We start from the raw sequence: 14,385 nt of genomic DNA on the forward strand, positions 1-14,385 counted from the left end.
AGCTATTTGTTTTGCAAGACGGTGTGCTTGGACGATTGATTAAGCAGTATGTAGGCCCTTATTCCATCCTACTTACCACCACTTGTCCAGAAGTCGGGATCTTCGTGATCGCCCATCGCACAAGACCCGATCACCTTGGAAAGCTACAGGACGGCACAACAGATTTAAATCGTCATCTTGTATTGTGGATCCCTGTCGTCTCCATAGCCGATGAATTGATCGTATTTCCCGTTGGCCTTGTCTCGGTTGATTTTGGCACAGTAGAGAATATTCACGATGACACTAGAATCCGTAAATCAGCACGTAGGATGGGGAAAGACGTACCCGTAACAGTGCGCGAATAGCGGGAAATGAGGGAGAAGAGAACTGGGGCAGAAGAGAAATGCGGGAGAAGAGATGGAAGGGAAAAACTTACGTGAACCATCCGAGGATCAGAAGTGACATGACGATGGTGTGCGACTCGAAATATCGAGGCCCCTGCTCGGCTGGATAGATGAATGCTGTATACGAAGAGGGCTCTGGTCAGTCTGGAACAGACGTCGTGCGGGTACGAGCGTCAGGGATTCAGGGAGGAACTCACATCCGATGAAACCGCCACAGTTTGCGACAGCTAGTTGGAGACCTGTACACGCAGACCACAGACGTCAGCATATATCATCTCCACGTTCCTTGTCGGAACCAAAACCTCGAGGAGGTTTCGATGATCGTGTCCGTGTCTTGTCCATGTGGGGATGCAGCGTTGTGTACGTACCGGATGAGGCGGCGCGTTTGTAGTGGCCAGAGCAGTTGTTCGTCACCCAGACGATACAGGGCGGGGCACTGCCGTACAGGCCCGAGGCGATCAGGCATGTCATGGCGAATTTGACGTGGACCTTCGAGTCATCGACGTTGGCGATGACCGCGTATCCGACGATCGCCACGGGGAGGGTGATCAGCATAAACGGACCGCGCAGCTGGTACCGATCGGACAAGACGGCCACGGCGATGGTGAAGACCGTCGCCACGGCGTAGGGAATGACGGACCAGAGCTGCGCCGAGTTCGCCGTGTAGCCCAGGCCCTTGATGATCGACGGCAAGAAGATGCTGATCGAATAGATGCCGGACAGCATGGTGATGTACGTCAGGGCGGCCAGCCAGGCCTGGAGGTTCAACAGGCCTCGTCGGACCTCGGACCAGCTGAACTTCTCGGCCTCGACCTCGCGTCCGCCTTCGACGTGCGCGGTCGCGTCGACGTGCAGCCGGGTCGCTGCGTATTCCCTTTCCTCGGGCGTGAGGAACCGGGCGGCGGAGATGGTATTGGGCAGGAGCGTCACGACGACGACGCACACGACCATGGTCAGGAGGCCCTCGATCAGCATGATCCAGCGCCAGCCCGCGTCGATACCGCCGCGGGGTCTTATGGCCGACAGTCCGCGGGCCAGTAGGCCGCTGAACGCGCCCGCGAGCGTCGCGGACGTGTAGAAGATGCCGATCCGCAGAGCGAGTTCTCCGCGCGTGTACAGTCCCGACAGATAGACCACGATACCCGGGAGGAGACCTGTCAGGGGCGGGCGAATGTGCCGGGCACGTCAGCTTGGAGGCCAACATTGCAGTCGGGGAAGATTGTGGTTGGTTTCAGTTTGACAAAAGGCAGACGCAGACGCAGACGCAGACTTACCGCCCTCGAAGAGGCCCAGAATGATTCGCAGCACGATGAAGCCGGCGAGATTCTGCACAAACGCCAGACACATGCCGAGAATCCCACACGCGATGCCCAGAGCGGCGAGCCATCGTCGTGGAGTGACGATCTTCAGGAGGAGCACCGATGGAACCTCGGAGATGATGTAGAAGACGTAGAAGACGGCCAGGGCGATGCCGTATTGGTGAGAGTTGATGTGGAGGGACTCGGGGAGGCCTAGGATCTTTGCGTTGCCCACGTTGGCGCGGTCGATCCAGCAGCAGAGGTAGAGAACGATGAGGAGTGGAAGAATCCTGCTCGTTGTCAGTCGTTGCGCGCCCTATTGCCTTCTCTCCATCTCTCCCCCTCTTTATCTTTTTCTTTCTCTCCGTCTCGAGGAACGAGACACGGCAACCCCCCGGGGGCGAACAGAATGCACGCGCAGTATCTTACCTGAGGTCTGTTTTCCATAGGATCTTTCGTGTCAGAGCCTTCTTCCGGGCCGCGTCCTCGGGATCAACTTCAAGCTGCGAGGTTCCGACGACGATGGCATCTTCGACGTGCTTCTCTGCCACAGGATGGGCATCGCTCTTCTCGTCGTTGAGAGTCATGATTTTTGTGGTGAGCCGAAGTCGTCAGATATCCTTCGCCAAGCGCAACTCGGTCGAATGCTTGGCCGGTCTAGGGATGAAATGGAGCGGCGTAGACGGGGTTGCTGAATCAAATCGATGGCCCTCTTCTCTTACCCCGGATGTCACCGTGCTTTTTGTGTATGTTTTTCGCGGGGTTCTGTGGGGTGTAGGAGATACATCTCGGGCCGGTATAGCAGTACTGTATCATCTACGCCGTGCCGCAACGTGCGGTCTTCATGGATATTGGCTGCAACATCCAGCCTTGCGAGATGTGGTCCGACACAGATGGCTCAAAAGAAAGTTGGACGATGAGATGGGCTCTAGGGTTTGAAGCGCGGGCCGGGGAGGGGGCGGAGTGGAGTTACTCGGAGTCCGGGGCCGAACGGGGTGAAGGGGACGCCTGTTGTGACTAGTTAAGGGGCAATGAATACATCGCAGCCCGAGCCGTGATATGGGGCCTTTACATAGGTACGGGACGGTGTACCAGCACCATTGCTCGTACAACATCGGCAAAGCCGTCGTCGTTAGTCGTCGTTAGAAAGGGCCAGAGCGGATAAGACCTCGAATGAAGAGTGAGTCGCATTGTGAAGTTCGCGGGTGGTGCAGCTATCGTTGACAACCTCAACGTCGCCTCAAGTTCGTCCAGGCTCTATACTTGAGCTCATCGTCTCTCAAACATGCGTCTTGCGTACGTCGAGGCCGATGCCATCAAGGCCTCGTTGAGCAGCGATGCTGCCGCTGTTGTCGACCGGATCCTTCAACGACGACATCCACGTGGACTGCAGCCCCTCGATCGGGCCATCCTGCACTCCCCTTCGTTCGCCGACGGATTCAACGCGCTCATGGACGCGGTGACGAACCATCTCACTTTGACCACCGATATCAGCGAGATCATCATGTGCAGAGTATCGATCAGAAATCGATCGTGGTACGGATGGGAACATCACGCTCCTCTGGCCCGGGCGAGTGGTGTATCGGACACTGGCATGAAGACGTTGGCCGAGGATCAGATTGGTGCTGATGCCAGGGAAAGCGGGCTGACTGACAAGCAGTGGACCGTGGCAAGGTATACAGACGCCATGACGGCTGATGTTGAGGTCGCAGATGAGCTGTTTGCCGCGTTGAAGAGCCAATTCAGTGACCAGGAAGTGGTTGAGATCACAGGCACGGTGAGTGAGGCAATCTCCTGGTCCAGTCCAATTCAGATCACTAAAGTTGGGCTGTTTCAGGTCGCGGCTTATAACTGCTTGAGCAGGCTCTTGGTGGCTTTGAACGGTAAGTGGCGGCTTCACTATGAGCTCCTATCTGGATGACATAGGCAGACTGACAGCTGCAGTGGCTGAGAGAAATGGTCCGAAACCTTTCTGATGCAAATACCTTATATCGCGTATTTTGTAGGATATCATATGTGTCACCTTCTAAAGTCCAATGCTCAGCCAAGACGTGTATGTCTCTGTCCTTCTCCCTACACTGCCCAGTCTGGCGGCTTATCGTTCTCCTCGCCAACATCCAGTGCTACCAGAAAGCGTCCGACCATATTGTAGGTTGCAATCGTAGCCGTGAGTTCGACCATTTGCTGGGCACTGAATCCTGTCGCCCGAACCTCGTCAAATAGCGCTTGAGGTACCGCCACCTCTGTGGTCATGATATCAGCATATCTCAGAACAGCCCATTGCTGATTGTTAAGGACCCCTTGACACGAAGGAGACCTCTGCTTCACGGTTTCGAACTGATCAATGGTGAACCCTTTGCAGTGTTGGAGTATAGGAGCGTGCGCATTCCATTCGAACCAGGCCCGGTTGATCAAGGCAGTACGACAGATCGCAATTTCGCGGATGTCTTCAGCTAGCGAGTTCTTGGTCCGGATGGCATCAAATAGAGTATTCCAGCCTGAATTAATCCATGTCAGGGGCAGGTTGTAGCATTACCGGATGGATGAGGGCATCCTGTACATACCATTGGCTATTTCTGGTGCATGTAACAGTGTCAAGTCCAGTGGGAGTAGACCTGTTGCTCGTCGACGAGTTTCGATCCGCTGGACGATCTCTTGATACCCAGCAGAGAGGGTCCTCGATGGGTGCGCAATATAGTGAAGACGCATACTTATTTGTCTGCTCAGTCACTGGGTAGTAAAGATCACTCATCGATCACACCTGAGATGGAATGGAACGTGAGAGCAGTGCGAGTAGTACAAACCCATGGTGTGGACAGCAGCTGCAGATGATATGAACAAGTTAGACGGTACAACACACTCATAAGGTAGTTCGATACTCCCGAGTGGGGGATCGACCCTGGACCGATTTGGCCGAAAAGTGGTGATATAGAATTTGGGAACACATTACTTGGCTCAACACACTTCTCTCACAAGACTCACTGATATCACCTTGGAGACCTACTAGATCTTCATACATTTGACTGCCTCTGAGAATATTAGACCATCATGGCTCACCGCGACAACGATGAGCATTCCACAAATGCTGGGTCGAGGCTATCCGCCACGAGCTGCATGGTAGCTATCTCTGACCACTCTACTTGCGTTCGAGATAGTGGTGGCGAAGGCATGCCAATCGTCCTTGTCCATGCCTTGTCGATGGACGGCCAAATGTGGATTGAGCACGGTATCTTCGAGGCTCTAGCAACATCCTAAGACAAAATCGGCTCGTCACGGAGAGTTCTCTGTTAGGGTCTGCGTGGACATGGGGACCGCAAATGATGCACCTGGCATCACGTCTCTGTCTCAGTTGGCCGGCGATCTTCGTGACGTCTTGAAAGCATTGTCTATCGAGAAGATCGATGTGATGGGCGTTTCCTTCAACGGTGGAATCATTCAGCTATTTGCCCTCGCCTATCCAGAGCTTGTAGGTTCAGCGGCTTTCGTTGCCACCACCGCGACTGGAAGTCCACTCATGGCAGACCGTGCCGCTCTCGCAGAAAAGAATGGCTTGGAATCCTTGGTCGAGCCCACGCGTTCGCGCGGGTTCTCCCAGACGGTTAGAAAAAGAGAATCTCTCGCTCTCGCTCTCTCTTTAAGAGAATATAATGAAGCTCGTAGAGGTTGCCTCTGCACGTTCTCGAGGCGTCGTGGTTGGAATAGTAGGGATAAAGATCTTTCCAGGGTGTCTATGCTTAGCGTTCTTGGCATAAATGGAAATCCGCCTCCAAAAGCGGCGGTACCAGCCGCTTAATTCGGCAGGAAATTTCACTGCACCTCTCGTTGAATTAATTGTAAACCAGACGAAACAGAGTAACTATCCGAAAAGATCATGCCTGGTCTTGAGTCAGATAATCTTCAGCCTGCATTTGGCTCTTGTCTTCGGGAGCAACATGTTCATTCTCGTAGGTTGCGACTGAACTGAACGTCTGCATACTAAAGTTCAAAATTAATTTCATTTCCAGACCAAATTCGATGATCTCGTCCAGATCCCGCCTCATGGGTTCACAAACAACCTAATAACTTCCAAAGACCTCGAGGACCGCATAAATGAGAAATTTTCAAACAAGGTATGGACCGCGATTTTGTCTTCAGGCAGCGCCCATTTCTGAACCATGGACAGGTTGTGCAGAAAGTCGGACTGTGTATCTGCATGTATGACCTCCTCAAGGCCTCGGACGGATTGATCGGCACGGGCACGGGCAACGCAAACGTGAACGGTATGGCTATCTAATCATTCGAAGCTCTCTAATTCCATGCTGAGGGAAGTCCAGTCACTTTCCGAATGATCGTTTTCAGACCGTTCAAGGGCGAAATCATTACGGGCACCGTCCAGAAATGCACACCGACGGGCATTCGAATTACCACGCAGTTCTTCGATGACATTTTCGTCCCACAGACGATGCTATTTGAAGGTTGCGAATTGTGAGTCGCGTTGAGTTTCGCGACCCCAAGGCTGCGTTGGTACTGACGGAAGATTAATAGCGATGAAGCAGAAAAGACTTGGGTTTGGAGGACAGAAGAATCTGAACTCTGGTTTGATGAAGGTACTGTCGTGAATCTACGGATCGAGGCCGAGAAATGGCATGACCAAGCACCAAAAGGTCCCAACGAGGTCGAGAAGGAAGGTGAACGTAAAGTACCATACGCAATTGAGGTAGGCAGATGCTTGTATAGCTCGTGGAGATTGCCCGTCTAACACATCATTGCAGGCGTCAATGGCTGAGGCTGGTCTGGGAGGAGTTGAATGGTGGTAATTCAGCTCTTCTCAGAATGCATTCTAACTACAAGAATGGGCCTTCAAGGAAGGTTGACCAACACTTGAACCCAGACGATCTCCTTGACGCCATAAATGAGCAACTTTATGCCAAGGACATCACTACGCCGACTGCATATCACTCAACAGAGACATCTCAGTCCAAATCACAATTGCCATGGACACAAAAGAGGAGTCGAGAGAAATTGGCAAAGGAGCCCGATCTTGCAGATTTTGACAAAGCCGCGTATAAGCGGCAGATGGCCATGCCTCATCCTGGTTGCATTCGAGGCCGTTACTCTGAGCTATGGAGTACGAAGAGCAGAATACCACTGGCGAGTCTGCAAAATGGTTTGTCATCTTCGGGCACCACAAACGCGCCTAGGGTGATTTAGGTGACCTAAGCAGTGGTAGTGGCCCTGGAATGCGCCTTTTGACGGGCGTGAGACGCGGAGTTTACTTGAGTAATAAATAGGACTCGTAGGAGCCTCGGGCTTCAATGTGTTGGATTGTCTTTGCCCGCAGGGTCCGATACTCTCTTATCATGTGAAAGCACGTCATCGTATTGAATCGAACCAGAGACAATTTACAACATTGGTTTGGATGACAATTCAATTCATTTTCATGACCCTCTCAAATACTTGATTCCTTACTCCCATACAAGATATATAAATCCCTCTACGATCACATCGCCACTGCTGACAATATTTAATACCATCCTCCCCCTCCTTCTCCTCACTAGAAAGAAAAAGTCCTGGTCGAAACGGTGGTGCCGCATCCAACCCCGCCCTTTTTTGTATCGCCATCAAACCAGAAATTCCCTTTCCTCACACCTTCGCCTACACACTCGCCAGACCCTCACAATGACGATCCCAGTCTCTCCTCGTCCTCTCCGACCCAACGAGCGTATCCTCACCAGCGAGGATGGCGCGATTCACACTCCAGCCCGGGCTCCCTCCCCGGTCCACCAATTCGGCACCCTCGCGGTGCACGCCGGTTCACCTCACGATCCCTCCACCGGCGCCGTCATCGAACCACTCTCCCTGTCCACGACGTTCGCACAGACGGCCGTGGGCAAGCCCGTCGGGCTCTACGAATACAGTCGGAGCGCGAACCCGAACCGCGACAACTTCGAAGAGGCCGTGGCCTCCCTCGAACACGCCCGGTACGCCCTGGCGTTCGCCTCCGGGTCCGCGACGACCGCGACGATCCTGCAGTCCCTCGCCTCGGGCTCGCACGTAATATCGGTGTCGGACGTCTACGGCGGGACGCACCGGTACTTTACAAAGGTCGCACTGGCGCACGGGGTGGAGGTGACGTTTTCCCCGTCCATCGAACTGGACGTCGAGGAACTGATCCGCGAACAAACCAAACTCATCTGGATCGAGAGCCCGTCGAACCCGACGTTGAGCCTGGTCGACATCCGGAACGTCGCCACCGTCGCCCACAAGCACGGCATCCTGGTCGTGGTCGACAACACGTTCCTGTCCCCCTACGTGCAGAACCCGCTGGACCACGGCGCCGACATCGTCGTGCACTCCGTCACAAAGTACATCAACGGCCACTCGGACGTGGTCATGGGCGTGGCGGCCTTCAACTCGGACGAGCTCAAGGAGCGACTGACCTTCCTGCAGAACGCCATCGGCGCCGTCCCGTCGCCGTTCGACTGCTGGCTCGCCCACCGGGGCCTGAAGACGCTGCACCTCCGCGCCCGCGAGGCGAGCAAGAACGCGCTGGCGGTGGCGCGCGCTCTGGAGGCGTCGCCCAACGTCATCGCCGTCAACTACCCGGGTCTGGACTCGCACGGCCAGAGGGCCATCGCGTTGAAGCAACACCGCGACGGCATGGGCGGCGGCATGCTCAGTTTCAGGCTGAAAGGGGGCCACCCCGCCGCGGAGCGATTCTGCCAACAGACCAAGATCTTCACCCTGGCCGAGAGCCTCGGCGGAGTCGAGAGCCTGTGCGAGGTCCCCAGCGCCATGACCCACGCCGGCATCCCTAGGGACCAGCGGGAGGCCATCGGCGTCTTCGACGACCTCGTCAGGTTGAGTTGCGGCATCGAAGACGCCTCCGACCTCAAAAAGGACGTCCTCCAGGCCCTCGAGAAGGCCGTCGTCGGTCCAAAGATTTCGAATGGTGGTGGTGGCGGCGGCGGTGGTGTCGTCAACGGGGCCGGCGGTGGTTTGTCGAGAAGATGAAGAGATGCAACGGCGAGGTAAAAACGAAGATCTGGAAGGGGAAAAAAACCGAAAAACAAAAATCCTTCATTGTCATGTCAAAAATTAAGGAATACATCGTCAAAAAAAGGACGGATGAGATGATCATTTCTGGTGACTTGGTACGGCCAGGAATATTTGGATTGATACACGGAGTTTCACGGGCATATATCCAGCAGTGGCATACAAACACACTTGGATACCAAGATTTTGCAAGGGATGGTTTATTAGATTGCTCTAAGGTAGCATCACCCACTATTCACCCATGTGTTCTCTCTGTCTTGCGCTTCCGGGTGCGCTCAGGATTTGTAGAGTAGTACTGTACGGGTTGGTAAATATTGGTCTCTTTTTGTCTTTGCAATGACTTGCGTACGAAAAGGGGGTATCTCATCTGATTTCTTAAAGAAAACAATCGAGCACATATCAATCGGCCACGACACAGTCATTTCAACGCCCCCAGCATTACACCACTCAGTATCGCATACCTCAAAGCTCGTCCAACACTCTCAACCGCGCATCATCCACATTGCCCACCTTCGTGTCTTTCCCAATCTTCACCGTCGCCGGAGTGTCAGTCGTCGTGCCTCCCTCCTCTGTGTCACAAGGCAACCCCTTATTCCTCGCCCTGTTTCTCTCCGCAGCACTCTGGATCAGTCGCTTCACGTCATCCGGCACGCCTCCGCCCTCAGGCAGCGTGACCTCGACGCTCGGGAGACCCAGGCTGCCATTCCATGCCCCGCGGGTATAATCGGCTAATTTGCTGTGTACTTCGTCCCGCCTGGACAAGGACTCCCTTCCCAACACGAGGGCCAACACCGCAACCACCACAAGTAGACTAAGATACCATACCACCCTGCCCACGCGGACCCAAACCTTCCGTATGTCGTCCTCTTTACGTTCCCAGTTCTTCAAGATGATTCTAGCATTCTCCAGTCGCAAACTCAGATCCTCGGCTCGGTCATTGACCTTTCTCCCTCTTTCCGACAGCTCTTCGGCCTTGGCGTTCCGGACCTCGAACTCGCCCTTGAACCGTTCGACTCTCCGCCGCGTGTCATGATCTAGTCTCTCGCTCTCCTTGTCAAAGTTGTTGATCAATTGCGACGTTTGCACCGAGAGGCTTTGGAAACTCGTAATCGTGGCGACGAGACTGCCTATCGTCTCGAGCAAGTTGTAGTACCCGTAGTCAAGACGGCGCGTGATTTCTACGCCTTGGGCCGTCATGTTTGCGATGCGCGTGCGCATTTCATCTTCCGCGGCGGCAAGCTCGGCGTCGCGACGCTCAATGTCGACCTTCTTGACATGGATGCGTCGTGCTACTCGTGCTTGGTCGCCTCGGTCTAGGGCCTGTTCGAATGACGTTTTCGGTCGTATTTGGGGACGGTTATGAGGGTCGGATGTCGCCCGGAGACGAAGGTCTAGGTTGCGGCCATCGGCATACTCTGACGTTTGAGAGACGCCCGGAGGATGGAGACTGGCACCATTCTGGCCTCCTGTAGTGGTGGAACTGCCATTGGAATATGTGTGCAAACTTGTGTTTGTATTGATGCGATGGAGGTGCCCGCGTTTCTCTCGCTCCGCGTTGAGTCCTGCCAGGAGATGTGGGAGAGCCTCTTTGGACTGCTTGGGTTGTACACGGCGGAATGAGGATGTGCGTGTCAGGGCGTCAGACTGCGTCGGACGGTGGCCTCTTTTGTAAGGCGCATCACCGGCAGTGCTGTTACGAGTCTGAGAATGTGATAGGGAGTGCTGGTGTTGTGAATGTCGATGGTGTAGGTGTGAGGAGCCTGGAATATGTACGCGATGCAGGCGCTCAGCAGTGCGCTCGAGTGCTGAGGCGGCGGGGAGAGTAAGGGCGTTGCGAGGTTTGGTCTCAGCCGGGGAGAGATAAGACCTCGACCGGACATGCGAGGGGCGAGTGGGCTGGAGGTTTGCTCCTGCAGTTTGAGGTTCTGTTGGTGATGGGTTCGGCTTGGATGGGTCGGTATGGGACCGGGAGCGTGCGTAGTTAGGACGGGTTGGTGGTAAGGGATGGGGGATTCCCAGTTGTTGGGACATGATTCATGCGACCTAAAGCCTCGAGCGGATGTACAAGTTGATCATGGTGACTTGTACGGAGTAACACTGTGTAACAAAGATATGAGTTGTAGTTGAGGAAACATTGATCGAGACACACAACCTACGGCTACAAATCGATGACGACTTGTCACGTGTTGCATTGGCCGACGAGGCTGCAGCCTCGTCATCGGATCTAACCTAGGAAAAGGGGCAAATCGCAGACTTGGCCGTGCAAACAACACCGTACGAGGTTAGTCATTTGGACAAGTCGAGTAGTATTCTATCTTACTACAAGCTCGCTAGCAAGGCTATGCATTTGCAAGAATCAAAGCGAAATCATGTCACCAAGTTCCAGATCTCCAATCTGAAGTGCCAATACAAGTGTGCTAATTCTCAATCTGTGCATCAACTTTCATGCTCTCGTACCTCGTTCAAGCCATTCTGTGATCGAAATGCTCTCTGGGAATACCCTCCAGGACAAGGTTCTCGGCTTCAAAGGCCGCATTGGCACTCTTTGGAAATTTCAGGCAATCTTTTGGGGGTTCATGTTTCGTTGGGGCTTGGTTTCTGTGTGGACTGTATGTCATGTCGTGCGTCGTTGAAAGTGTGGGACGAGCTGGTGTAGCTTAGTACTCGACACCACCATCATCCTCAGCTTCCAGGCTGTCACTGGCCACCTCTTCGTAGTCCTTTTCGAGTGCAGCAAGATCTTCACGGGCTTCTGAAAATTCACCCTCTTCCATACCTTCACCGACATACCAATGGACGAAGGCACGTTTGGAGTACATGAGGTCGAACTTATGATCAAGTCGGCTCCAGGCTTCGGCAATGGCAGTAGTGTTGGAGAGCATGCTAACACAGCGATCAACCTTGGCGAGTTCACCACCTGGGACGGGCATAGCTAAAAGTAAGTTAGTATGAATTGTTAACCAGCACATTCGGGCAGAACTTACGAGGTTGGTAATTGATGCCGACCTTGAAGCCAGTGGGACACCAGTCGACCAGGTGGAAGCTGGATTTGGCCTTGAGCGAGGCAATGGCAGCATTAGTGTCACGAGGTACCACATCCCCCCGGTAGAGAAGTGCCACAGCCATGTATTTGCCGTTACGAGGATCGCAAACAACCATCTGGTTGCTGGGTTCGAAGCATTGCAAAGTGAGGTCGTGTACCTTGAAGCTTTCATGAGAGGAGCGCTTGGTGGACACGACAGGCGCGTAACTGATGAGAGGGTAGTGGATGCGAGGATATGGCACCAAGTTGGTCTGGAACTCGTTCAAGTCGACATTGAGAGCACCATCGAATCTCAAGCTGGAGGTAACAGACGAGACAACTTGAGCAATGAGACGGTTGAGGTGTTCGTAGTCTGGTCGAGGAATGTCCAGATTGCGACGGCAGATATCGTACACGGCCTCGTTGTCAACCAGGAAAGTGCAGTCGGCGTGCTCAATGGTGCTATGGGTGGAGAGAACCGCGTTGTAGGGCTCAACCACAGAGGAAGAGACTTGAGGTGCAGGGTAGACGGCGAACTCCAGCTTGCACTTCTTTCCATAGTCGACGGACAGTCTCTCAAGGAGGAGAGCTCCAAATCCAGAACCGGTACCACCACCAAACGAGTGGAAGATCAAGAAACCTTGCAGAGAAGTGCAGTTGTCTTAGAAGCATGTCAGCCAATGCGTCTCTTCTTCGCATGTATTCAGAGAGGTGCTTACCGGCAACGCGACGAATCTTGTCCAAAACATCGTCAACAAGCTCTTTACCAATGGTGTAATGTCCTCTTGCATAGTTGTTTGCCGCGTCTTCCTTGCCACTGATCAGGAGTTCCGGGTGGAAGAGATGTCGGTAGGCACCGGTTCGGATTTCATCGATCGGGGAAGGATCGAGATCAACGAAGATGGAACGCGGGACATGCTTGTTATTTCCAGTCTCGGTGAAGAAGGTCTCGAAGGATCCAGGATCGCCGACACTGGCTTCGGGGTCAGGGCGACCATCAGCCTTCAGGCCGTGCTCGAGAAGGTATCTGAGGAGGAAAATTAGCAATCAGGAGGCGAAGTAGCGGTGGGCGCGTCGGCAGGCCGTACAATTCCCAAGCTGCATTACCCAACTGAGTACCTGCCTGCCCAATATGCAGGTGGCAGACCTGGTTCAACAGTCAGTATGTGCATAAGGTCAAATCCATGAGTGTTTCTGGTATGGCTGGCCCCTTCACGTGGAATGGGCGTCGTAGAATTGTGGAGGGGTAGAGCGAGCACGGAGTACATAAACAAGAGGGATAACTAACTTCTCCGCGCATTTTGATTGAGTCTGCGAAGTTACCAATTCACGGCTTGGTGGAAGGTGATTGTAGAAGAGGCGTTGAGAGTAGACAACTGTGTTGTCGATGGTAATGGATGAGGAAAGGCAGCGAGCAGACTGACTGGGCCTTTGTTTAGGAGAGTCCAAAGTTGTGCGCAGGAACAGTTGGAATGGCGATTTGTTATCGAGCCATGTTGGTGATTGGCGCATCAACAAAAACAGCCAAACACGCGCCAAGCCCGCCACTTAGTGAATTGGAGCATAGCGCCCACTCTGCCTAGAGGAGTGTACGAATACGAGGTACTTGGGTGTCCGTGGGCAATGTAGGGGGGATTGTAGGTGCCTCCAGAAATCCCCGATAGGCATCTCGACGTAGTTTCTAGGCCATTTCTAGGTAAGCAAGACGCCTAATCATGCCCGCCTAGAACTATCCAGGCACAAGTACTAGAGGTATCCCATCCGCCATTGCATCACTGCCGTCCATTTCCACTTCCACCTGCGTCTTCTGCATCGGGTGTATCTACTCCTCCTCGTGTCACTTCTGTACCTGCAGCAGATTGACGTACTGCATACAATCTTGACTGGCTGGCTCTTGGAAGCGTCTACATCCTCCATTGTTCCTTGATGAACTTCTCCGATCCCGAATATAGGCGTATGAACAGCCATGAGCTTACTGAAGAGTGTTTGCTATACCGTCAGGCACCATCTTTTCGAGTCCTTGGAATCTGTTGGCCACCACTCGTCATGGTATCGAATGCTGCCCATGGTATGGTCTGGCTGGGGCATTGTGAGGGTGTGGACGCAGTAGGAGCATCTCTGGATTGACGACGGCGGAATGAGAATGCAAATCTGCTCGTCGAGATGAAGTCGTTGTCTTTGCTGTACTGCCCGCGACAGACAGCCTCACTCAGGTACAGATCCAGGTTCAGACCGCCCAGTATAATGCGTCTTCTTCACTTCCACCACTGAGTTTTGATCGCGACCTAGAGAGGGAAGATGGTCTCAAGCTTTGAAAGAGGGAGGGCGCGACGCGGATGCACTGAAAGCCACAGTATTGAGGAATCGCTCACTTTCACCGCGGGCCAGGGCGAAAAAGTGAGCATACACTGAGGGCAACACTGCTTCCGCTTGACTTGACTTGATTTCACTTCACTTCACTGCCTCTGGTAAGTTATTCGTGTGAAGGTCGCGACGCGCCGTGTACATGAATCCGTTCGAATGCCAAAATCATCTTCTCTTGCCTCGTCCTCTTCCATCACCACTCCCATCAGTCCCCCGTTCATTCATTCTCGCGCTCTACCAATCTTATCAGAGTCATCGTCTTCATTATCTTCGTCTCCTGCGC

At 53.6% G+C, this 14,385-nt stretch overlaps 7 protein-coding genes across 7 annotated transcripts; 3 read left to right on the top strand and 4 right to left on the bottom strand.

The window, feature by feature from the left end:
* Positions 1-164: 164 nt before the first annotated feature.
* Positions 165-2,268, bottom strand: PV06_01257 (uncharacterized protein; the record flags this gene model as incomplete). Its single annotated transcript, XM_016401853.1, has 6 exons — positions 165-282; positions 416-500; positions 581-622; positions 752-1,537; positions 1,658-1,971; positions 2,111-2,268. The coding sequence occupies 6 exons, from the start codon at positions 2,266-2,268 to the stop codon at positions 165-167; spliced, it is 1,503 nt and encodes a 500-aa protein (XP_016268906.1).
* Positions 2,269-3,754: 1,486 nt separating this feature from the next.
* PV06_01258 (uncharacterized protein) lies at positions 3,755-4,390 on the bottom strand (the record flags this gene model as incomplete). Its single annotated transcript, XM_016401854.1, has 2 exons — positions 3,755-4,179; positions 4,246-4,390. 2 exons carry the CDS (start codon positions 4,388-4,390, stop codon positions 3,755-3,757), a joined length of 570 nt encoding a protein of 189 aa, XP_016268907.1.
* Positions 4,391-4,729: 339 nt separating this feature from the next.
* On the top strand, positions 4,730-4,936 carry PV06_01259 (uncharacterized protein; the record flags this gene model as incomplete). The annotated part of the gene is made up of 1 exon (XM_016401855.1): positions 4,730-4,936. One exon carries the CDS (start codon positions 4,730-4,732, stop codon positions 4,934-4,936), a length of 207 nt encoding a protein of 68 aa, XP_016268908.1.
* Positions 4,937-4,985: 49 nt separating this feature from the next.
* On the top strand, positions 4,986-6,871 carry PV06_01260 (DNA-directed RNA polymerase; the record flags this gene model as incomplete). The annotated part of the gene is made up of 7 exons (XM_016401856.1): positions 4,986-5,279; positions 5,686-5,790; positions 5,844-5,940; positions 5,995-6,145; positions 6,206-6,377; positions 6,433-6,473; positions 6,526-6,871. 7 exons carry the CDS (start codon positions 4,986-4,988, stop codon positions 6,869-6,871), a joined length of 1,206 nt encoding a protein of 401 aa, XP_016268909.1.
* Positions 6,872-7,339: 468 nt separating this feature from the next.
* PV06_01261 (uncharacterized protein) lies at positions 7,340-8,674 on the top strand (the record flags this gene model as incomplete). The annotated part of the gene is made up of 1 exon (XM_016401857.1): positions 7,340-8,674. One exon carries the CDS (start codon positions 7,340-7,342, stop codon positions 8,672-8,674), a length of 1,335 nt encoding a protein of 444 aa, XP_016268910.1.
* A 253-nt stretch (positions 8,675-8,927) lies between these two features.
* Positions 8,928-10,826, bottom strand: PV06_01262 (uncharacterized protein). Its single transcript, XM_016401858.1, has one exon. It carries the CDS (start codon positions 10,745-10,747, stop codon positions 9,179-9,181), a length of 1,569 nt encoding a protein of 522 aa, XP_016268911.1. The 5' UTR covers positions 10,748-10,826; the 3' UTR covers positions 8,928-9,178.
* A 157-nt stretch (positions 10,827-10,983) lies between these two features.
* PV06_01263 (tubulin alpha chain) lies at positions 10,984-13,207 on the bottom strand. Its single transcript, XM_016401859.1, has 5 exons — positions 13,027-13,207; positions 12,827-12,885; positions 12,458-12,765; positions 11,701-12,399; positions 10,984-11,648 (listed from the first exon to the last, which is right to left on the bottom strand). The coding sequence occupies exons 1-5, from the start codon at positions 13,036-13,038 to the stop codon at positions 11,374-11,376; spliced, it is 1,353 nt and encodes a 450-aa protein (XP_016268912.1). The 5' UTR covers positions 13,039-13,207; the 3' UTR covers positions 10,984-11,373.
* Between the last annotated feature and the right edge of the window lie 1,178 nt (positions 13,208-14,385).

The sequence above is a fragment of the Exophiala oligosperma genome (genome assembly GCF_000835515.1).
Source record: "Exophiala oligosperma strain CBS 72588 unplaced genomic scaffold supercont1.1, whole genome shotgun sequence".
In the NCBI taxonomy this organism is placed as follows: Eukaryota; Fungi; Ascomycota; class Eurotiomycetes; order Chaetothyriales; family Herpotrichiellaceae; genus Exophiala; species Exophiala oligosperma.

Coding starts and splice junctions, on each gene's coding strand:
- PV06_01262 (XM_016401858.1), bottom strand. CDS start 10,747: ATGTCCCAACAACTGGGAATCCCCCATCCCTTACCACCAACCCGTCCT.
- PV06_01263 (XM_016401859.1), bottom strand. Junction 12,766..12,826: donor GGTAATGCAGCTTGGGAATT/GTACGGCCTGCC, acceptor TTTCCTCCTCAG/ATACCTTCTCGAGCACGGCC. Junction 11,649..11,700: donor CGGCATCAATTACCAACCTC/GTAAGTTCTGCC, acceptor ACTTACTTTTAG/CTATGCCCGTCCCAGGTGGT.